The 23,089-nt window shown below is 40.8% G+C and overlaps 1 protein-coding gene and 2 long non-coding RNA genes across 5 annotated transcripts in view; 2 read left to right on the top strand and 1 right to left on the bottom strand.

The window, feature by feature from the left end:
- LOC140617542 (antigen WC1.1-like) overlaps positions 1–6,668 on the top strand; it is a 52,715-nt gene extending 46,047 nt beyond the window's left edge. For 2 of the 3 annotated variants that reach the window (XM_072799155.1, XM_072799153.1), the window contains exons 8-14: positions 2,088–2,129; positions 2,222–2,536; positions 3,288–3,425; positions 3,814–3,906; positions 4,195–4,278; positions 4,807–4,944; positions 5,959–6,667. In XM_072799155.1, the coding sequence (XP_072655256.1) occupies positions 2,088–2,129; positions 2,222–2,536; positions 3,288–3,425; positions 3,814–3,906; positions 4,195–4,278; positions 4,807–4,944; positions 5,959–6,077 (929 nt within the window). In that variant the 3' untranslated portion in view covers positions 6,078–6,667. Of the gene's footprint in view, positions 1–2,087; positions 2,130–2,221; positions 2,537–3,287; positions 3,426–3,813; positions 3,907–4,194; positions 4,279–4,806; positions 4,945–5,958 lie in introns of all 3 variants that reach the window. The other variant, XM_072799154.1, reaches the window with a different exon arrangement.
- LOC140617546 (uncharacterized) overlaps positions 1–23,089 on the bottom strand; it is a 29,824-nt gene that overhangs the window by 6,527 nt on the left and 208 nt on the right. Inside the window, exon 2 of the long non-coding RNA XR_012017763.1 lies at positions 13,687–13,877. This is a non-coding gene — a long non-coding RNA (uncharacterized lncRNA). The remainder of the gene's footprint in view (positions 1–13,686; positions 13,878–23,089) is intronic.
- Positions 19,556–23,076, top strand: LOC140617545 (uncharacterized). The gene is made up of 2 exons (XR_012017762.1): positions 19,556–19,983; positions 22,829–23,076. It is a non-coding gene; the product is annotated as an uncharacterized lncRNA (long non-coding RNA).

The raw sequence follows: 23,089 nt of genomic DNA, 5'->3' as shown, positions 1-23,089 counted from the left end.
CCTATGTATTGGTAGTCTGATTGGTTTTGATTTCCCACTTTATAAACAATGTAAACCTGCCTCCTTATAACCTTTATCCATCAGCAAGAGAGTCCTGCCCCTGGAGCAGCTCATGGTAACTCTCCTCCCTCTTCCATGATAAATATTTTTGTATATGATTTTCTACATACAGGTGAGTTTTTTTACTGTAGGATTACTCACTGTTGATATTATTCTATCAAAGAACACACACACATAAATTTTAATAGATATTGTCAAATTACTTTTGAGGACTAACTCTTTTCAATTGTCTTCTTATCTAGACATAAATGTTTAGGTTTTAAATAACCAGAGTATTAAAGACAAATAATATAGAAGCTCCCAAATCAATAAGCTTAAAAAACCCATGTCTTATTCTAAAATATTTGAACTCTGAAATAAAAGTAACAATTGCTTTGCTCCTGGTTTCTTTCTCCTTCCTTCCCTCTATCCCTTCCTTCTTCTTTGCCTCCTTCCTCCCCTCTCTCCCTCCCTCCCTTTCTTACTTTTTTTGCATTTTCAGTGTTTTCTCTTTCCTCAACATTCTTTTCCAGTTCCTTGGTTCCCCCATCCCTTCCCTGCCAGCTCAGGTATAACTTGGGTGATCTGCTAGGAGTTGGCTGAAGTCCACAGCTGAGGGAGAGCGTGGTGATAGATATTTCAAAGGCAGAGACTCACTCCCTTCCCTTCTTTCTCTTTCCTCACCTCCTTTTCTTGTTCCTGTGGAAAGCTGATTAGATATTAAACTATCAGAACTTACATGGATGATAATCAAATATGATGAGTTGGGTGATAGTGAGGTCTCCAGTCCTGAAAGTGAGCAACCACCCTAAAGAGGTCCTGCCATCATTTTCTGAGATGTTCATAGGGCAGGAAGTTTGATAGGATAATATGAAAAGGATATGCTAATTCTGATATCTTATGACAAGTACTTTGTATACGTCAGTTTTCTTATATTGTTTCAAATTTATGTTTTTCCTTTGGTTTCAATTTTTTATGTTTTTTTATACCATATTTGTTATCTGTGTCCTCTCTCAATGTATTTTTTCTCAGTATATTTGCGTATCATGCAAACATTTATGTCTTAGTACCTAGCCACTGTCTACTTAATATATTTTTCTCTGAATCCTACTTATTTCAGTTTTTGGCAAAAAATATCCTCTTTAAAATTTTTTTTTTAAAATGTTTTTAAAGATCTTATGTATTTATTTAGAGAGTGCACAAATCAAGAGGAGGGCAGAGGGAGAAGCAGACTCCCTGCTGAGCAGGGAGTCTGATGTGGGGCTCAATCCCAGGATCCCAGGACCATGACCTGGACTGAAGACAGGTGCTTAGCTGACTGAGCCGCTCAGGTGCCCCCCAAAATATCTCCTTAATGTAGTAATCTTTGCTTGTGCACACATCATACTGAAAAATAGATAAGAAAAGTTTCTAATCTGCTATATAATTTCCCATTAAAAATATAATGGGATATTGAATACAAATTACTTCTGTGATTCTGGACTTTAAAAAATATCCACTATTTATTACCACAAACCACTAATATCATTTTGCATTCCTTTATTATCTTCCTTATTAGCAAGAATTTAAAGGAATTATGTTTTACTGCATTCTATTTACTCATTCATTGAATAAATATTTATCAAGCCCCTATACCTAGTATTTATAAAAAGTTTCTCAATGCACACTTGTTGAATGAATGCATACAATATACCAGGTACTGTTCTAATAGCAGAAACACAGAGGTGAATAAGACATGCAAGGTCTTTCCTCTCGTGGAGATTGTGTGTGTGTGTGACTGTGTGTGTGCATGTACACATCTGTATTTTGTTTATTGTGGAATGTGGAAAGTGATAAACAAGTAAATAGATAAAATAATGTCAGATGGTGATAAAGGCTATGATTTAGCAAGCGAGCATCTCAATAACTCAGCCCATTAGATTAATTACGAAGCCTGTTATTTACACTTGTCATTTGGACTGAGCCAAGCACTTTAGATCATCTTGCTTGGGGCAGGACCACCCCCAGCTGTCCCTGATCTAGCACTTCCCCATTGTCTGCTTCTGCAGGAGTGAGACCCAGGAGCTGTCCGACCGCTGGCCCCTGCACAGGTACATCAGCTCCTCCTGCCTCCCCTGTTGGCTCCCAAGGGCTCCTTCTTTCCCACTAGGGACAGTAACAGAAGGTGCTGCTGCCTTTTCAGGCAAGGAGAAGCTCCGACTGAGGGGAGGAGACACGGTGTGCTCAGGGCGAGTGGAGGTTTGGCACGAGGGCTCCTGGGGCACAGTGTGTGATGACTCCTGGAGCCTGGCAGAGGCCGAGGTGGTGTGTCAGCAGCTGGGCTGTGGCTCTGCCCTGGATGCCCTGCAGAAGGCGGCGTTTGGGCCAGGAACTGGGAACATCTGGCTGGATGAGGTGAAATGCAGGGGCAGGGAGTCCTCCCTGTGGGATTGTGCTGCGGACCCCTGGGGGCAGAACGACTGCAAGCACGAGGAGGATGCTGGAGTGCGGTGCTCTGGTGAGTGGCTCTGGTGGAGCTGGAGCAAGAGTGGGGCAATGGGGTAGGCTTGGGTAAAATGGGAAGTTTGCATTCAAAAAGTATCTAGGTGCTGTAAGCTCTGATCTAGAAGATGGGGAAGTCTCAACCTTGATGTTGTGGTAATTAAGATGTAGGGAAAAGGGGCTGCCCTGTGCTATCTACTGCAGCCACCATCTGTAGGCAAAGTCAAATATTCAGATTCTTGAGGTCTATTCTGTGGAATCTGACAGAATTAACCAATTCAGAAAAGGGAAGATCCTAAAGAGCCATCAGCTGGTGGGGAAGTCTTAGGGTATTTTCCTTAAGGAAGCTTCTTTTTATTCCTTTCAAATTTCTCTTGCCCTTGGGCCAAGGGAGTCTGGTTCCTGTGTTGCAGAATCTAAGGTTTTCCCATCTGCCCGTGAGTGTCACTCCTCCACAGCAAAATGCCCATCCAGGAGTTGCTTGATGTTTTGGTCTGGTGAGGCCCAAAGAAAGGAGGCCACAGCTGTGTGGTTTGGTCCTCTGAGGCGGTTGCAGCAGGGAAGCTGTCTGCTAATCCCAGCACTCCCTTGGACCTCACTGGAGTGGAGTTGAATTTATCTTAGGACAAGGCCTGGGGGAGTGCCTTCCAGGGTCACAGTCAATTCTGTTAGGTCCGAGGCTGGGACTTCCTTGTCCCAAGTGCTCTGGAGGGAGTTTCCCTGGGCCCATGCCCTTCTCCAAATCCTATTGGTTTTATTCTCCTTAGGGATCAGACAAGGCCCAAGTCTTGTCCATGACATCTTTTCCCTGTCTGAGATGTTCTGCTTCATCCTGGGGGCCCTTCTCTTCCTGGTCCTCGTTATCCTGGTGACTCAGATGTGCAGATGGAGAGCAAAGCAAAGAGGTAGGCTACAGAGGGTACAGGGTAACATGGAGAGTGTGTGGAGGCAGGAGATCTGGCCAGGTACAAGGAGGGGGGACGGAAATATGTTTGAAAAACTTCATCTGCCCCTTGTTAAACTCTAAGGGCTGAATCTGTAGAAGCTTTTAAGGTTGGAGTGTGAGCACTCATAAGTCATGGCTTCTATGTGAGACAAGAATGAATACAGGCCGAGCTATGGATACAGGGTTAGACAGGGGAGAGGGAGAAGATGTAGACATGGTGCTTGGCTATGAGGAGTCCTGGAAGCCCCGAGGCTTTTTCCATGTGCAAGCACTGGGGAGAATGATTAGCTTATTGTTTCAGGGATGAACTCAGGGGGCAATTTCTCACTAGCTGGTGGTTTGCTCAGCCTTCCCCAGTTTCAGAGATGTTCTTAATGAGGCTGAGTATGAGGAGATCGATCATGTTGTGACAACGAAGGAAGATCTGCTGGACAGCACTGGTGTGTATCCCTGCCTTGTCCTCCTAGGCCCCCTTGGTGTTAGCTCCCTGATGTCTGTGAGCCAAGGCTTCTCAGAATCTGCAGACCCATTATCTATTCCAGGCTCACAGGAGCAGCTCCTCCAAAGACTGCAGGATGGGTTCCTGCTGAGCCCCTGTGAGCTCTGAGCCTTCTCTTTATACAACAGGAGCCACATGTGCTCCAGCATTTCTTCTTAGCCTTACCACAGGTCCCATGGGTGTGAGAAGGTGTGTTCTTTTTGTTTTGTGATGTTTTTCTCCACACTAGGGGCCCTGTCAGATGAACCCGTGCCTAAACTGCCATATTACCCTGGAGATCGTGAGGAGAATAGTGACTTTCAGTCTGCTCCAGGTAGTAGGGGTGAATCTACCTCGGCTGGGTATTGGGAGCACGTGACTTTCCTTCCTAGAGATGAGATTCAAGAGGGACAGTCTCCCTTTGACTAGGATTAGAAGTCTCTTTTCTTCTCCTTCTCTGATTGCTCTGATGTACTTCATGGTGAGGCTGGGCTCACACACATGGTTCTGTGTCCAGAACCACCCTCATTCAGTCCCAACAAATTCACGCTGTTTTGAAAAAATAACATTTGGAAAGTGTAACTGACCAAATATTTTAGTAATGCACATTGGTGTAAGAGTGTCTCTGAAATATGTAGTTTAAACGAGGAAATATTGGGATGTTCAGATTATTTTTCTGGTTTATGGACACATCAAAATGAAATATATACCTTGGAAAAGACTTGTTAAAACACAGGGTGAACAGTGCTTCTGTTCAGCAGCCATCGGAATCTCTGTGGCAGAAGGGATTGTAGATATTACCTAGGTCAACCCATTTACTGTGGTTTCATCTGAACCCCTTGTCTGTCCTTAAAACCCCCAGCTCAGAGGACTGATGCCCCCAGTGAGGGTTATGATAATGCTGAAGACCTACCAGTGCCTGAGGCTGCCCCTGCCTCTTGGATGAGGAAGGGGGAAGTGCCTCCAGAGGAGGAAAATGGGATGAGGGCCTTTCAGGCAGGTGAGTGGATCTCTTGTAATCTTTTGTCTCTGTCCTGGAAGGGGTGAACTTCAGCCCCGCACTGCTGATCCTTCCTATAGAGTCAAAATTCAGAAGATCTATATCCTTTGACCATTTTCCTCTCTTTAGTGCTCTCACATTTCTTGGAAGGGAAGAATCTTTCTATATTCTTGATATCTGCATCTCCATAACTTCATCTTTGATGTGCTTGCATTAAGACTTATAAATTAATCATGTCCAAAAATAGAACAACTGTTCTGATAACATGTTTGTGCTCTCATATGTGAAAGGCATTTAGAGACTTAAGAAATATTGCAATATTGGAATTTATGAGGCATTTTGATAATTTAAGATGCATTATAATCATATATTAGCACTAATATGCACAAAGTCTATGATATATGGTAGTCTTGAAAATTAAAGCCATGGTGGTAGATTATAGAGTCTGAATTATGGGCATTAAAGGGCCAATCTGCTCCAAATGTTTCAGTGGTCTAATGAAGATATTAATTCTCCAGAGAAGAGTATTTCTCCATCTAGGGCATGTGACTCTGGGAAGGTGGCAACTATGGAAGGATCCTGTGATTGTGGGCATTTGGGAACACAAGTCAAGGCCATCAAGAGCAGAGATAGATGGTCAGGGAGGACCTGAGGTTTTTTCCAGGTCTCCTGTGTCCTCCTTCTACTGAATTCAGACCTGTCAATTGTAAAAGGAGAAATTTTCATGGCCTTTCTTATGATTCTTATCATCCTTGGGCCATCTCTTTGCTGAGAAACGTGCCTTCATAGAACATCTGTGTTGACCTAGATCTCCTGTGACAACAGTGTTTCCCAGAGACCCACAGAACTGGAACCTGATGCAATAACCTTGATATATCTGTGTTGTAACTAATATCAAATTGTCTGAGCCTACCTGAAACTTTGTCATCACCACTTACTTGACTTGCTTCCACTGTGGGGCACTGTCCTCTCCCTTTGTCACAGTTCTAATCAAACTTGTCTTTACTGTTTCAGGCTCTTCTCTACAGCTCTCTAGAGGAGTAGCTGGACCTGAGAAAGGAGAAGATAGTCCCTGGCTGCTCCAGGGGGAAGGGGACCCTGAGTATGATGATACTGAATTAAATGTACCTTAAACACTCACTATATTTTCCCCCTGATATTGCATTAAAAATGAGATAAGAGGGGATCCCTGGGTGGCGCAGCGGTTTAGCGCCTGCCTTTGGCCCAGGGCGCGATCCTGGAGACCCGGGATCGAATCCCACGTCGGGCTCCCGGTGCATGGAGCCTGCTTCTCCCTCTGCCTGTGTCTCTGCCTCTCTCTCTCTCTCTGTGACTATCATAAATAAATAAAAAAAAAAATAAAACTCTTAAAAAAATGAGATAAGGTCTCAGATATTTAATTGCCTATATTTCAATAGTGACTTATAATTGAATTATATGGAAATTAATTAAAATTAAATATTCTGAATAAAGTACTTTTTGCTTTGTTGATTATTTAGCAGGTTTTATCTCCATTCACATTTTCCCTCAAAGGAAATACAAGGTGAACGAACTGACCTGTTTTCTCAGCTCCCCTACAGACTACTCTAGGCATTACTTTACCGGAGTTCACAAATGTTCCAGGTCTCTTTTTTAGGCAAGGGACTCTAAATTTAGTCCATACTCATACTTTCATTCTTACTATGATGAACTCATGGGAAAAAAGCCAGACCTGAACATTCATGTATGCTCTTCCTTGAGATGTCATATCACCTGTTTTTTTTTTTTAATTTTTATTTATTTATGAGAGACATAGAGAGAGAGGCAGAGGGAGAAGCAGGCTCCATGCAGGGAGCCCGATGTGGGACTCCATCCTGGGTCTCCAGGATCCCGCCCTGGACTGAAAGCAGCACTAAACCACTGAGCCACCGGGGCTGCCCATATCATCTGTTTTTAAACAATTCCTAGGCACCATACTTAGGTAGGGATTTCAAAGTTGAAGGTGGGAGGTTGGCTAGTGGGAGAGAAGGGATACAGTTTTCCATATCTTGCCCAAATTTTTGTGGCTCGATTAAAAATCCAAGTTGGGGCACCTGGATGGCTCACTCAGTTAAGCATCTGACTCTTGGTTTCAGCTCAGGTCATGATCTCATGGTTGTGAGATCCAGCCCTAGATTGGGCTCTGTGCTGAACTGAGTGTGGAGCCTGCTTAAGACTCTCTCCTCCTCCTCTGGCCCTCCCCCCTGCTCATGCACTTGCTCTCTCTCTCTCTCAAAAATAAATAAATAAGTAAAATTTTAAAAATCCAATTCTCCGTAACTATACCTTCCTATTTAAGCTCTTATTCTGTAGGTTACTTTTTCCATTTGTTACTCAAGCTCATACAGATTCCTTCTCACTCTTCTCTCATGTCTAGTTGGTTATCAACTTTTATTTTATTTTTTTAAAGATTTTATTTATTTATTCATGAGAGAGTCAGAGAGAGAAGCAGAGACACAGGCAGAGGGAAAAACAGGTTCCATGCAGGGAACCTGATCTGGGTCTCGATCCAGGGTCTCCAGGATCACGCCCTGGGCTGAAGGCGGTGCTAAACTGCTGAGCCATCCAGGCTGCCCTCAACTCCTCTTAAATTCAGTCTTTCCTCTCCATCACTACTTCCTATTTCTTCAGGACGTTGTCATTTCCTGTCCGCCCAGTTATAAAGCCTTCTAGGTGAATTATATCAACTCATATTTCTTTACTGCAAGTTGATAAAGGACGATTTGCCACTTATCTACAGACTTGCATCCAAGTGGGACAAGAAGGCAAAGAAGAGACTGAGGCAGAGGAGATCTAGAAGGAGTTGTAGACAGACAAACCAGGAACAATCAGCTATGTGGGTTTTATAAATGTGGATAGAGGGATTTGATGTGATTGAACTATAAGAGGAAGAATTTGAGTCCAGTGGGTTTCTTCTCTGAAAACATATTGCTCCAAGATTGCATTGATCTGGTAACTATCTACAATGCAAATGTGATTCCTCAAGATGGAGAGAGCTATTCTGTAGCAATAGCCAAGGAAATATTATGTCTCCAAACCCCCCATCACAAAGTATTAGAACTGAGAGTAATGACCTGGTTATGAGCTGAGCCCAACCTCTTAGTACTTCATTGATAACTCTGGATGTTGTCAGGGGTTCCAATCTACAATCACTTTGCAGTCATCATAATTTTTCACAGGGGAGGGGGATTAGAAGATGCTCAAGATTTCTCTCAGTGCAATATACATGGCCATTTGCCATAGGGAAATAATGAAGTCAATGATGGAATAAAGTATAACCACCAAGATTATTATATTTTACTTCTGATAAATGGTGTCAACAAAGCCAAAATAGAAAGCTGGCTACTACAAGTTTTCAGTTTCCACCAATTTTTCAGTTTCCACCAACATGTTCACATAGGAAGTCATAATTTTTGAGAGATTTTATATTCAGCCCAGGGCCAAGGATTCAAATCTTTCAATTCTTAAAGTCTATTGTAGAGAAAGTAGAGTTTTGCTATATGAGGACTGAGACTAGTACTTGTGCACTTTTCTTGATATCACAACTGGCTTAATAGTCTTCCCACTATTTTCCAGATCCTTTAGCATCCCTAAGGTACACTTTGGTGCTCTGCTTTCCACCTGTGTAGCTGTCACTGGGATGATAAGGACCAAGGAAAGAAGATCCCTCAGGATGATACAGAGAGTATCCCAGGTGGGGAGAAGATACCAGGTATAGGAGCTGAGCCTGAACTGGTGCCTGAGGAGAAAAGAGGGGCATGAGCTTTTAGAGAAGGTCATTAACCCAGGAGAATCCCCCATAATCTAGCCATCTCCCGAGTCCTCAAGACCATGAAATCATCATTCAGATACAATGGATCTACTTGAATCTCAAGATGTGATCGACCTAGGTCCTGCCTTGAGCTGTGTCAACTGTCTTATAAATCTGGTTCTAAGGGATTTTTATAAAATGAAAGCTGGTAAATCTTTGAAACATAACAGCTGCCACAACTTAATAGGACTACGAATACCTGATCATTAGGACTTTCTTATACTGGCATGGTTAATTTTTCCATAAATATGTAGATTCCATAGTGCAGGTCCCTGGAAATATGGGTGTCTCTTTCTTCATATGGCTCAGAGTAGAAGAACCACTTACTTGCATGAATGGGGGGGAACTGTTGTCCCCTCATCTGGAAAGAAGAAGAATGGGATCACTGTGTTGAGTTAGCCTGAAAAAGCCATGGGGGTTGCACCTACATCAGTGGCATATTGTTCTCCCTCATATCCCAGAAGATCAGGCAATAGCCTCTCCTGAAGCTAGAGCACAATACAGTTAGTCCAGGAAGTGCTTCTGGATATAAACTCATATGTCCTTGGATCCTGGTCCAATACCCTGTTCCTTCTGTCCCTGCATTTCACCTCATCCAGCCAGATGTTCCCAGTTCCTGGCCCAAACGCCGCCTTCTGCAGGGCATCCAGGGCAGAGCCACAGCCCAGCTGCTGACACACCACCTCGGCCTCTGCCAGGCTCCAGGAGTCATCACACACTGTGCCCCAGGAGCCTTCGTGCAAAACCCCCACTCGCCATGAGCACACCATGTCTCCTCCCCTCAGTCGGAGCTTCTCCTTGCCTGAAAAGGCAGCAGCACCTTCTGTTACTGTCCCCAGTGAGAAGGAAGGAGCCCTTGGGAGCCAACAGGGGAGGCAGGAGGAGCTGATGTACCTGTGCAGGGGCCAGCGGTCGGACAGCTCTTGGGTCTCACTCCTGCAGAAGCAGACAATGGGGAAGTGCTAGATCAGGGACAGCTGGGGGTGGTCTTGCCCCAAGTAAGATGATCTAAAGTGCTTGGCTCAGTCCAAATGACAAGTGTAAATAACAGGCTTCGTAATTAATCTAATGGGCTGAGTTATTGAGACGCTCACTTGCTAAATCATAGCCTTTATCACCATCTGCATTATTTTATCTATTTACTTGTTTATCACTTTCCACATTCCACAATAAACAAAATACAGATGTGTACATGCACACACACATACACACACACACACAATCTCCACGAGAGGAAAGACCTTGCATGTCTTATTCACCAATGTGTTTCTGCTATTAGAACAGTACCTGGTATATTGTATGCATTCATTCAACAAGTGTGCATTGAGAAACTTTTTATAAATACTAGGTATAGGGGCTTGATAGTTATTGAATGAGTGAGTGAATAAAATACGATAAAACAATTCCTTTAAATTCTTGTTAATCAGTAAAATAACAAAGGAAATATAAATTTTTTATAATAAATTTATTTTTTATTGGTGTTCAATTTACCAACATACAGAATAACACCCAGTGCTCATCCCGTCAAGTGCCCCCCTCAGTGCCCGTCACCCATTCACCCCCACCCCCGCTCTCCTCCCCTTCCACCACCCCTAGTTCGTTTCCCAGAGTTAGGAGTCTTTATGTTCTGTCTCCCTTTCTGATATTTCCCACACATTTCTTCTCCCTTCCCTTCTATTCCCTTTCATTATTATTTATATTCCCCAAATGAATGAGAACATATAATGTTTGTCCTTCTCCGATTGACTTACTTCACTCAGCATAACGTGGATGGAAGGAAATATAAATGAGTCATAATGGTTTGTGGTAATAAATATTGCACATTAAGCAATAATTAGTTCAGGGCACCTGGGTGGCTCAGTGGTTGAGTGTATGCCTTCAGCTCAGGTGATGATCCTAGGGTCCTGGGATTGAGTCTCACATCAGGGTCCCCACAGGGATCCTGCTTCTCCCTCTGACTCTTTTTCTGTCTCTCAAGCATAAATAAATAAAAATATTTTTAAAAAAGAAATAATTAGTTCGTAAGTTCATAGGTCACATATCTAAAATATAATTCCTATTTAGTGCAATTTATACAACATCATTACACACAGTAAAATAAATTCAGACACAGTAAGGTTTTGAATGTTCTCTAATGAAACTATACAATTATTTATGGAAAATAAAACTTGATTAAAAGTAATTGTGGGATGAAGAATGTCATTTGAAGCATTGCATTATAGGCCGAAATCCTAGGGGCGCCTGGGTTGCTCAGTCAGTTAACTGACCAACTCTTGATTGCAGCTCAGATCATGATCTCAGGGTAGTGAGATCAAGCCCTGCATCAGGCTCTGTACTGGGTGTGGAGCCTGGTTAAGTTTCTCTCTCTCCCTCTTCTTTTGCCCCTCTCTGCTCATACTCTCTCTCTCAAAAATAAACAGACAAATAAATGCATAAATAGGCAGAAATCCTAAAGGTAAAGCTTTATAGGTTTGATTATGTAACCTATCCCCTCAACGCATGCATAACCCTAAAACATTAATATCCAAAAATTGGGTAAGATATGTAAGACAAATAGTAAATGATGTTAGTTTATAAAGAATTCCTATAAGTAAGTAAGAAAATGAAAAACATTCTAGAGAAAAATATAAATGGTATGACAGACATTTTAGGGCTATGAGATAAGAAAGAAGATAATATTTGTGTGTAGAGGGTAAATATGGGTAAAAAATACACGATATAATGCACTATGGCAATGTAATGAAGAAAAGTATGTTCTCAGTTAATGTTATTGAAAATTAAAGCTCCTGAAAACTATTCTGATGGACTATTAGGCAATATATATCAGAGGCCTTTAGAATGTTACCTTGAGAAAATAATAATGACTTTTCTATTGGGTCAGTGTAGGTATTTATAAAAATATTATCACAACATTGTAATTGAAAACATAAATATGCAACAAATGGGATTAGATAAATAAGTTATGATTCAGTAGTACAGTGAAATACTGGCAACCATACAAATGACATAGAAGATGTTTTAATAGGACAGAAAGAAATGTAAAATCTATTGTTAATTTTGAAAGTATATATAAAATGGCATATAGGAACTTTATGATCCAAGTATGAGTGTGTGTGTGTGTGTGTGTGTATGCACATGTGTGTGTAGAGACTGAGATTTAGTGTTCAGAAAGAATCTAAAGGGAGTTGGAAGATTCTGACTTGTATTGTACAAACTCTGTAACATGTGCCAGGCTTGGGAAATATTTGATGCTCTTTGACAGCATGATAGCAAGGTTGAAATTTCACAAATAGATGAGGCAAACTCATGTGAACAGATGCTTTAATATGTGAACATACTCTTCAAAAATATGATTCTAAAAAAGTTCTCTCCAAGAAAAAATACACTTGATGAAATGTGATTTCTTTTTAGCCTAATGAGAAATCTATTCATTGTTCTCAGAACTGGAGAGGCCAACCTGAAATGAGGGCATCAATTTTATATTTTATTTTGAGTCTACTTCAACACCAAAGAGCCTGCAAAGCCTAAAAAAGGATAACCATCATTAGCACTCCAAACTCAAGGAACTGAAAGTTCCAAGAAATTGAACAAGGACCTGGGGAGCAGAACCTCTTGCTCTTGTTTGGAGGCATAGAATTTCCCCAACAAGAGAGACAGGGACTTGTGGTTGCAGGGGTTTGAAACAGGAGGAAATGTGGTTGAGGGAAGGGACAGAGAGATGAGGAACATTGCTAAAGCAGCCAGGGACCAAGGCCCATACCTGGAAAAGCTGGCTTTCTAGCCACGTGATTAGACTGTTCTCATTTCAGGAGCTCAAGCCCTGATAGTTTGCATTCCCCTGAGTCAGGGGCTCAACAGAGACATGATTTCAATTGGGACCTGAGGAAACTACAAGGGAGAAAATTTACCAAAGGACATTCCTAAGCACAGAGTTCTTCCTAAATGGCAGATCCATTAGGATGTCACAAAACAAACTTGAATACCCCTCATGAGCAGAGGAATATTGACCAAAAGAGGCACATCCTGATGTCTGTAAGGCTAGATCCCTCTTCTGCTTTCAAGGCTAATATCAATCCATCTAAGAGCACCTGCATTTGGTATCATTTTTCTCTAGTGCACAATGAGGTTGGAGGATGATCAGTCCAAGAAGTAAGAAGGGAGAACATTATAGGCAAGAAGACAAAGTTCTGCCAAGAACCCAATGCTGGAGAAAGACCACAGTAAAGCAGAAAAACATCTGAGCTATAGATTTGTGGGGAAGAAAAAGAAAGTCAAAGTCAGGCTTATAGTGTCACTATAGTTCATATTGGGAGAACTGTCTTTATAGGCAGAAAGGTTTCCATATCTGCTCTATCATATACATATACACACATATCATCCTCACCACTACCACCTCCACCACCAAATCTAGCAATTTGTCTTAGAGAGTTATCTAAAAAAATTGACTTTTACCAGGCAGACATAATCTTACACATTTGGCCTTCACACATTCTTCAGACTCCCCTTCACTTGATTACTCTACTCCTCTCCCTGCCCCCTCTCTCATGTACATGCCCATAGTCTAAAGAGTAACAAAGAGTATAGGAAGGACAGACTGATCAGAGATCGAGGCTGTGTAGTCTCTCAGCCATAACCCACTATGAGAAGCCTTGGAAATGATCTGAGCTTTTAGGTGACTGGGGCTAACTCAGAAAACAAACTTTATATGTCTGCAACATCTCACTGCTGAACTTGAAAAACAGAGTCCTTTTCCACAAGAGGAAAATCAACATTCATTGTCACTAAAGACCACATTTGCTTAAAATCAAATACTTGATAAAAAGGCATTGTCTTTACAGTCCCAGGGATCATCTCCCCAGAGACTGAGCTAATCCAATATCTCTGCTGAATTGAAGAAGTGAGGCTATGCTTACCTTGAGCACTCACCAGGACCCTGAGGAGGAGAAAAGCAATTCTTTGGAGAAAGCAGAATCCAGTCATGGTTGTTTAGGTGGTAAACAAAAAGTTGAGATGGACAACAAGGAGACATGATTATTGGGTCTTAGCATTGGCTTCCCTCTGATTTCTGGATGGTAAGTGAAAGCCTTGTAAAGATCCAGGGCTCCTGAGGTCAACAAGAATGAAGTAGGTCTTTCTTCTCTATCACATTATCGAGAACTTTTTGCCCCCAAGACTATCATGGCCAGCATACATGTCACCAAGGAATAAACTGTACTTCCCCAGGACATGTGGCCTACATATTACAAATCAGTTACAAAATGAATCCCTATTTTACACAGTGGCAATCTGTTCCTGACAATCTAGTCTTTAGTGGTTAGAAGATACATGCCCTCCTATGCTTAGGTCCTCTTTTCAACATTTCTGTCTCTGTGACTCTCCTCCCTTTCTTCTGTTCATTTTCATATAAATCAGCTAGTCTACTTTCACACTCTTTCCAGGTCTCTGAGTAAGTAAATAAGATGGCTATCATTACAGTCCTTGGAAATGAAGTCAGTTTTACACAACTTGCTTATCATATCCTTGCTGTCAACAAAACAAGTACTTGTCATGTATTCACTTTTTTAAAAAGTTACTTTTTGAGATATCATTGACATATAATATTGTGTACACTTAGGTGTATTGATTTGGTATGTTTATATAATGCAATAGGATTACTACCATAACATTAGGTAACATTTCTATCATATCACATAATTATAATTTCTTTTTTGTGGTGGAAACAATTAAGATTAGTCTCTTAGCAACTTCGAAGTTCATAACACAGTATTGTTACCTATGACCACTATGCTGTACATGAGTTCTCCAGAATTTACCACTGGTTGCAAGTTTGTTCCCTTAAACCACATCTTCCTAATTCTCCCAACCCACATCCTCTAGTATGCACCACTGTACTCTCTGCTTATAAGAATTTGATTTTTTTTGACTCCACAAACAAGTGATATCACACAGTATTTGTATTTCTCTCTGACTTATCTCAGTTAGCATAATGCCCTTTTCCCATGTAGTTTCATTTATTGTTTTTTGCTTTTGTTGCTTGCTCTTTTGATGTAATATTTTAAAAACATCATTGTTTGCCAAGACCAATGTCAAGGAACTTATTTCCCATTTTTTTTTTCTTCTAGGAGTTTCACTCTATCAGTCTTGTGTCAAAGTTTTTATTTCATTTTGAGTTAATTTCTCATTGATGTAAGACAGAAGTTCAAATTCACTTTTCTGCATGTCGTTAACCAGTATTCCCAACACCATTTGTAGAAGAGATAACTTCTTCCCCATTGAGTGTTCTTGGCTCCCTTGTCAAATATTAGTTGATGATATATGTAGAAATATATTTCTGAGCACTATATTCTGTTCCATTTTTCTGTGTGTTTTTATAATAGTACTGTATTGCTTAAATTACTATAGCATTGTAATATAGTTTGAAATCAGAAAGTGTGATATGTCTTTGTTCTTTCTCGTAATTGCTTTGTCTAATTGTCTTTTGTGATTTCATATGAATCTCAGAATTGTTTTTTTCTATTTCTGTGAAAATGCCATTGGGATTTTGATAGGGATTGTGTTTAATCTAAAGATGACTTTGAGTAGTATGAACATTTTAACAATATTACTTCTTCCAATCCAATGAACACAGGAGATCTTTTCAACTGTTTGTGTTTTTTTCTTTTGTCAATGTCCCATAGTTTTCAGAGTAGATATCCTTCAATTTCTTGGTTAAATTTATTCCTAAGTATTTTATTGTTTTTGATGCTATTATAAATAGAATCCATTTCTTTATTTATTTTTCAGGAAATTCACTGTTAGTGTATAGAAATTACTAATTTTTGTATGTTAATTTTGAATATTACAGCTTTACTGAACTCATTGATGAGATGTAATCATTTTTTGGTTGAGTCTTTAGGATTTTCTACATAAAAATCATGTCATCTGAAAATAAAGATAATTTTATTTTTTCCTTTCAGATTTGGATAATATTTCTTTTTTCTTGCTTGATTGCTCTGGCTAGGACTTCCAATAGTATGTTGTAGGAGTGGTGAGAGTGGGCACCCATGTCTTGCTCCTGATCTTAGAGAAAAAGCTTTTAGCTCTTCACTATTGAGTATGATGTTAGTTGTGGGCTTGTCATATATGGATTTTTTAAGGTTGAGTTATATTCCATATCTGATTTATTAAAATTTTTTAAAAATTTTTATTTATTATTTATGATAGTCACAGAGAGAGAGAGAGAGAGAGGCAGAGACACAGGCAGAGGGAGAAGCAGGCTCCATGCACCGGGAGCCCGACGCGGGATTCGATCCCGGGTCTCCAGGATCGCGCCCTGGGCCAAAGGCAGGCGCCACCCAGGGATCCCTGATTTATTAAAAATTTTTATTATGAATGCATAGGTGTTAAATTTTGTCAAATGCTTTTTCTGTATCTATTGAAATGATCATATGATTCTATGGTTCTTTTCTTTCATTCTATTAATATGATGCTTCATATTTACTGATTCGAGGTTATTGACCATCCTTACATCCCAAAGACAAATCTCACTTGTTCATGATGAATGATCCTTTTAATGTGCTGCTGAATTTGCTTTGCTAGTATTTTGCTGAGAATTTTGCATCTATATTCATCAGGGATATTGACCTTAGTTCTCTTTTCTAGTAATGTTCTTTTCTATTTGAGGTATCAGGAAATCCTGCAGGATTTCAACCAGTACCACTATTTGGAGTCCTGTAAAGTGTTTAACTTATTGATATGGGATCTTGAACCACACTGCTTCAGACCAAGAGTTCCATTTTATGGCAAAGGAGATTTGGTAGGGGTTATGTGACTGTAGGATCCAAGGACTCTATCATCTATCCACTGACAAGAGTGATGGAAATGTTTATTGAAGATGTAGCTAAAATCCAGCTTGGAGATGATACCCTGCAAGGATGGGGCCCACCATCCACAGTAGAATATATATTCTCAAAATCAGTTACCATTTTATGGTCCCCCATGATATAGCCAACAGGTAAGGATACACGGATCCAAGAATCAGTGGAAATAGGAGTGGCAATGCTTACCTTCATTCTCAGTGGTCCCCTTGAAGTATTTGGGATTTCCATCTTCCAAGTCCAAGCTTTGTAGATTTAGAAGCTCTGGTTCCCAGAAGGAAAAATGATCTACCAGGTGCCACAGTAAGCATCACATTAAACTTTAAGCTATGGCTGTTTTCCAGTCACATCAGGATATTCATGACAAATTATCAACAAGCAAGAAAACAGTAACCTCATTACTGGGGTAAATGATCCTAATTATCAGGACGAGGAGAACTGCTGCACAATAAGTGCAGACAAGAATATACTTGGCACCTATATTTGAGTATCTCTTGGCATTCCCTTATCTCATTTTGATAGTTTGGTGCCAGAGTTTTAGATCCCTCAGGGTGAGGGTCAGGATCACCCCACCAGCTAAGCTACCTAGATGAGCAGAGGTGCTAATAAAGAATGAAGGAAATCTAGAATGTGGTAGAGGTGGGAGATGTTGATTTATAGTTATGGACTCAAGACCCAACTGCAGTGGAGGGAGTCTGTAGCTTGTCTTAACCTTCCTCTTACAGATTACTCCAGAAAAAGAAACATACAGCAAGATTATTCTCATACTGAATGCATAAGGTGAATGAACTGGAGAGATGCAAAAGATGGCTGTGGTGGAGGCTGTTATGTGACATTCTTTCTGACTAAGGCATTCATTTCCCAGCTGCTGTAAGTGCTGGTGGCTGTCCTCTCCTTGGGACCTCATCCCATGACTCAGTGCCTGGGTCCCTTTGTCTCTATTTGGGACAACTACAAAGGACCACCGCAGCTCCCTGTGGTATCAACTGAGCCTCTGTGTGACTACATTATATTTCAACTTATCCTTCTGTCTAATCTGCCTCCTTTGGTCTCCTAAAAGAGTATTCCTCAATAAATTTCCTGTCCTCACATCGTCATCTTTTTTGTTGTTTTGTTTTTGTTTTGTTTTTCTCACATCGTCATCTTAAGCCTATTTTCTGGGGGTACTCAACTTGTAACAGCTATTTCTTTATAGTGAAAAGTTTCAGAATGACTACTTAAAGTGTTAGTTCTTGGTCCTTATTTTGGTATCAGGTATGAAGCTTTGGAAGAGTTGGCTCAGAGCTTACTAATGTGTGCATTTCTATAAGCTCTAAGGTAATATTGATATCCTGCGTTTTGGGTCACTGCAGGTCACAGACTACTGGTGTCAATTCTATTGAGAATCCCAAAAAAGATTAAACAATTTGCTTTTATTATACAACTCATGATGCTGTGCAGGATGTATTTATACAGAATAGTGGATTCCTGAAGATGTGGTTTCTCTTTTCTCTACTTTCTATCATGGAGTGCATATAACCCCTCTGGCTATTTGGAGAGGCTGTATTTGGTCTGGGGAATGGAAATGTCTGGTGGGTTGAGGTGCAGTACAGGGGTAGCCAGTATTCCTCACAAGCCAGTGCTTGCAGTCACTGTAAGACAAACTGTAAGGGCAAAGAGAATCCTTGAGTGATGTTGTTTGATGAGTGAGAGGGGGTTATAGACTGAAACTCTGTAAAGGAAAATAGTTTTGATAATTTTGGGGATGAGTTATATATTGGATTGAATAGTATTGCCCCCAAATTCATGCCCATTCATAACTTCAGAGTATGACCTTATTTTGAATAGCATCTCTGTAGATATAGTCAAATTAAGATGAAGTCATGTTGAATTATGCTGGGCTGTAAGCCAATAACTGGTGCCCTTATAAGAAAAGGGACATTGAGATCCCTGGGTGGTGCAGCGGTTTGGCGCCTGCCTTTGGCCCAGGGCGCGATCCTGGAGTCCCGGGATCGAATCCCACGTCGGGCTCCCGGTGCATGGAGCCTGCTTCTCCCTCTGCCTGTGTCTCTGCCTCTTTCTCTCTCTCTGTGTGACTATCATAAAAAAAAAAAGAAAGAAAAGGGACATTTAGATACAGCACAGAGAAGAACACTGTGTGAAGATCAAAGGCACATAAGGAAAATGTCATGTGACGAAGGAGGCTGAGATTGGAGTGATGAATTTACAAGCAAAGAATGCCAAGTGTTGACAAAACCCACCAGACATTAGGCAATACCTAATACTTAATACCTCCTGAGAGAGCATGGTTCTGCTGACACTTTGATTTTGGACTGCTAGTCTCCAGAACTGGGAGACAATAAATTCTTGTTGTTATGCAGTTTGTGGCAATTTGCTATGGCAGCTGTAGAAAACTTTGTAGGAATGTAAAAATGCTCTTTCAAAAAGTGCTTCAATGGAACTATAAGAGTTCTTATACCAGGTGAGGCTCTGTACCTAAATTGATGGGTTTCTCCACACACTCGAAAGAGGGAAACCTTGGGCACCTCAGGAACAGGGTGAAGGAGTGGGCATAGTTGTCCTGGTGATAACTAGACAACCGTAAGCCCTTTCTTTACTGCCCAGGCAATAGGGAAAATCTGCCTCCTATTCACTTGGATACAGTGTTCCTTTCTTTTTGTTCCACATGAAAGGAGAGATATTCTAAGATTCTCTTTGGTGCACACATTTTAGACAAGATTGGATGTGCCCTAAGGAAACTTTGACCCTTCAGGAAAAGATCAGGAGTCCCTTTTTTGGGAAATTTTTTCCTTCCTTGGGTTTACTTACAATAGAAAATTTGGGAAAACAAACCACTTGCCATGCATGTGTGTCTTGTTTGCTTTGGGAATATTCTTATCCTAAATAAGAGAGCTCTGAGCTTTCTCTCTCTCTGCTCTAATGTGGCTGAGCTCTATCCTTGGAAAGGGCATTGGATATAGTGCTTCTGAACCTATGAGTCTGTGGCAATTTGAAGTTTCCTAATATTCCTTAGCATTCTCTCATGTAACTTCACAGGATAGTACTTGATGGTGTTGAGCTCCCAGCAGAGCAAAGGCCAAGCCCATACCAGCTAGGCTCTCACAATCTCCCCATTGTGCCTGTGCTATGACTTCACCAACCTGAAAACCCAACAGGTGACAGTATGGGCAGGATTTCCCCATGTCCTTTCCCACCCCGAGGATATGTTTTTTTCAGACTCCAATTTAGGCTCAGATCCTGGCCCTGGAATCTTCTTTGTGACGGGTATCCTCATTTTCATCTTTGGGCCCTGTATCTTCCTTTTTCTCATTTTCCTGATGATTCAGCAATGCAAAAAGAAAATAAAGTGCCAAGGTAAGCTCTAAAAAGGAGATGAGTATGAGAAGAGCTTGTGGGCAGTGGATGAGAAGGGACCCATTGTTATGTGGGATACTGAAGGTGCCTCTTGTCCTTATTACATTTTCTGGAAAATTGTCCTTGTACTGCTCTGGACTTGAAGCTTCAATGACCTTGAACTAGGAGGGCCAAATAAATATGGAATTATATAGGACAGTAACGAGTTCAGCACCAGGGATAGGGGCACAGGTTAGGACTAGATCAGGATATGCCCATAAAGCATGAACAAGAAAATGGCTCTGATGAGCTGAGAGCAGCCCCATAGATTTCAAAGATGGCTTTATGGGAAGGTGTTTGAGGATGTGAGCCTCTGACTCAGAACCTTTGTATCAATCTTGCCTGCTTATAAATATTATCTATATGAGGACATTGATATGATTATGAAACTAAGGAGGAGAAACAGCTGGAGTCACGTAGATGTCCCCACCCTCTCCAGCACGTTCTGGCCATAAAGCACCATCTGGGGTGATTCATAGCATCTGTGGGTGCAACTTCTATACATGGCATTTCTGTATCCCTCCTCAGAACCATATCTTTTCTCCATGCTCTAAGGCTATCAGCAGTTTTCTCTGATCCCCAGTGAACACTAAGTCTTCTCTCTGGAAGGAAATTATTTCAGCCTGGGGTTCTGTTCTGAACCCTTATTTGGTTTTCACATGTGCAAATTTATCTTTTCTTGTCTGTTCTTGGAAAGCTTACCTGACAGATAATTCTGTGGCTAAGCTGCCACTGTGTGCCAAAGAGTATGAAGACAAAGTTGGTTTGGACATGTTGTAGACAAGGCAGGCCAATCTGGTCTTGGGATTGGGGTCAAGGTAAGGAGGTCTGTTTGGAAGAGACACTGAAGGAGGAATAGAGCCTTGGGAGATTGCAATCTCAGGCCTCCAAGAGGGCAAGTCTGGTTTCCTGGGGACCATTCTCTGAGGAACTGAATTACTGTTTCTCCAGCTTGCTTATATGTGTACATAGCTACTCTGATAGTTTCAAGCATATGTTCATATGGTATTTCTCAAACCAAGATATCTGGTTCAACAAAACATTGTAAAGCCTCAGGATGAGAGATAAGTGAGAAATATCATTTTACTGAAATACATTAGGATTTTGTGAAAATTTTGGTGTTTTATGGAGATAATGCTGCCACAATTTTTTAAGCTGATATATAGACCAATTATCCAGAATGTCTTTAATTATAGATCCTGGATTATTGGTACTTGAAAGGAATTGTATAGTCAAATACTATTAAATAAATAAAGTAACCAAAAGTAGATAAGGTGTGACTTTCTCAAAGTTATGCAAGAAGTCACTATTAGATCCAGAATGACCCTATTCTGATTCCTGGGGGTAGGTCCTCTCTACCTATATGCACCACCAGAGGCCGTAGCCTGTTAGTAGAGAGAAAAAGAGAGATGGTCTAGAATAAAGCTACAAAAATGAAGGATTTTCTGTACCTAAAATTCTACCTGAGACTTACTTACATAGAATGGATGTGATGGACCTGTTTGGGGTCACCCTCATGGACATGTGATACATGCAATTACCCAGCTTCCCAAACTAAGAAGGATCTCACACTCGGTTTGTTGTCCTCCTGTTGCTACCTTGAACTTCTTGATAATGTGTGAATAAGAGGCTCTGTATTTTGTTTTGTACCAGGCCCCACAAATTGTATAATCCAAAGAATAGTCCTCACAGACAAGTAAAAAAATAGTCCCTTATATACAAGTAAAAGAATATTTCTTATTTAGAACCAGAATTATATTTCCAAGTAATTTCAGTTATTTCTTGATATCTTTAGGGAGGATGGGAATAGACTGGAATCCGTGAAAAAGACTTTCCTGCAGTTATAGCCATGCATGTATTTTTTGATGCTGTGATCCTATTTTCCCAATCACAATAATCACATAGATTACCAAAAGATTTTGGGGGGTAATTCAAAATGTGACAAAGTGAGAATTGTAGTTAAAATGGCAAAAAATTGATGTTCAACTACATTTTGATATTTTATGGCTACTAAGATATTTAGATTACTCTGCTAAGTTATGTGTCTTCATAGGGACAAGTTTTGGGTGAAGGGCAGGAATTACTCCATATTGATTGATTGGTTTCATAATTTTCTGGGCCCAATGGAAAATGAAAATGTGGGATTCCTTGTTCAAAAATTATTAAGACTTTGAAGATGGCTGAGAGTGAGATTAGGCCAAGCACAGGGCCATCCTTAAGATGCAGTTACATGTTCATGAAGCTTTATCCATACAACTACAGAGTTGGAAGACCTAATGAATCATTTGCTACCATAGCCTGCGAGAAGGTGATGGGATCACTTGGCGGGAGAAAAACAGTAGAAGCTGAAGCAACTCTATCCATCAGAGGACTTTCAGGAAAGCCTGAGATTATCCTTGTGGACATTTGGGAAATCAGGATCTGGTCCCTAAGTGACCTTATGGGACAGGTGGTAACAGAGTTGTACCTTCCTGTCACCAAATTCCTGTTGATTCAGCCCAATCTAATAGGGAAAAGTAGGATACTTACTATTCCTTTCTCCAGGTTCATGTCTTTCCTGTTTATATTGGCTGACTCTTCACAGAGTTCTTTAGCCTCTATACAGAGATTTCCTAGACAATGATCTGAAATCACCAGTTTGTATTTGATGGCTTCCCTGATGTGTTTTATATTGTGCAGAAATCATCTCAATCCGGGTCCCTGGGGATGCTGCATTTTCCTCTTGCGAATGACTCTGATACCTCTAGAGGGCTCTGTTTAGTCTTCAAGATATAATTATAACCAGGCCCTAAATTTGCTCTTGCAGATTGGTTTTCACATCCTTCATGGAATGAATGTGTGGAAGAGGAGAAACTCCTGAGTGAAGATGCACTTGTATGTGAGGATACTGAGATTAGAGGCACCGGGGTGTCATATGAAGAACAAATATGCCTGTATTGAAACTCCTGTTACATTTTGGTCCAGACTAGAGGTCCAGAAAGTAGCACTGTCTATATCCAGATAAGATAGTGCCAACTTGTGTTCCATTTCTATATAAATTGTCCTTTCAGACCAGTTCTGTGCTATC

Source organism: Canis lupus, chromosome 25, assembly GCF_048164855.1.
Source record: "Canis lupus baileyi chromosome 25, mCanLup2.hap1, whole genome shotgun sequence".
Classification (NCBI taxonomy): domain Eukaryota; kingdom Metazoa; phylum Chordata; class Mammalia; order Carnivora; family Canidae; genus Canis; species Canis lupus.
This window is presented reverse-complemented; position numbering and strand designations above follow the sequence as displayed.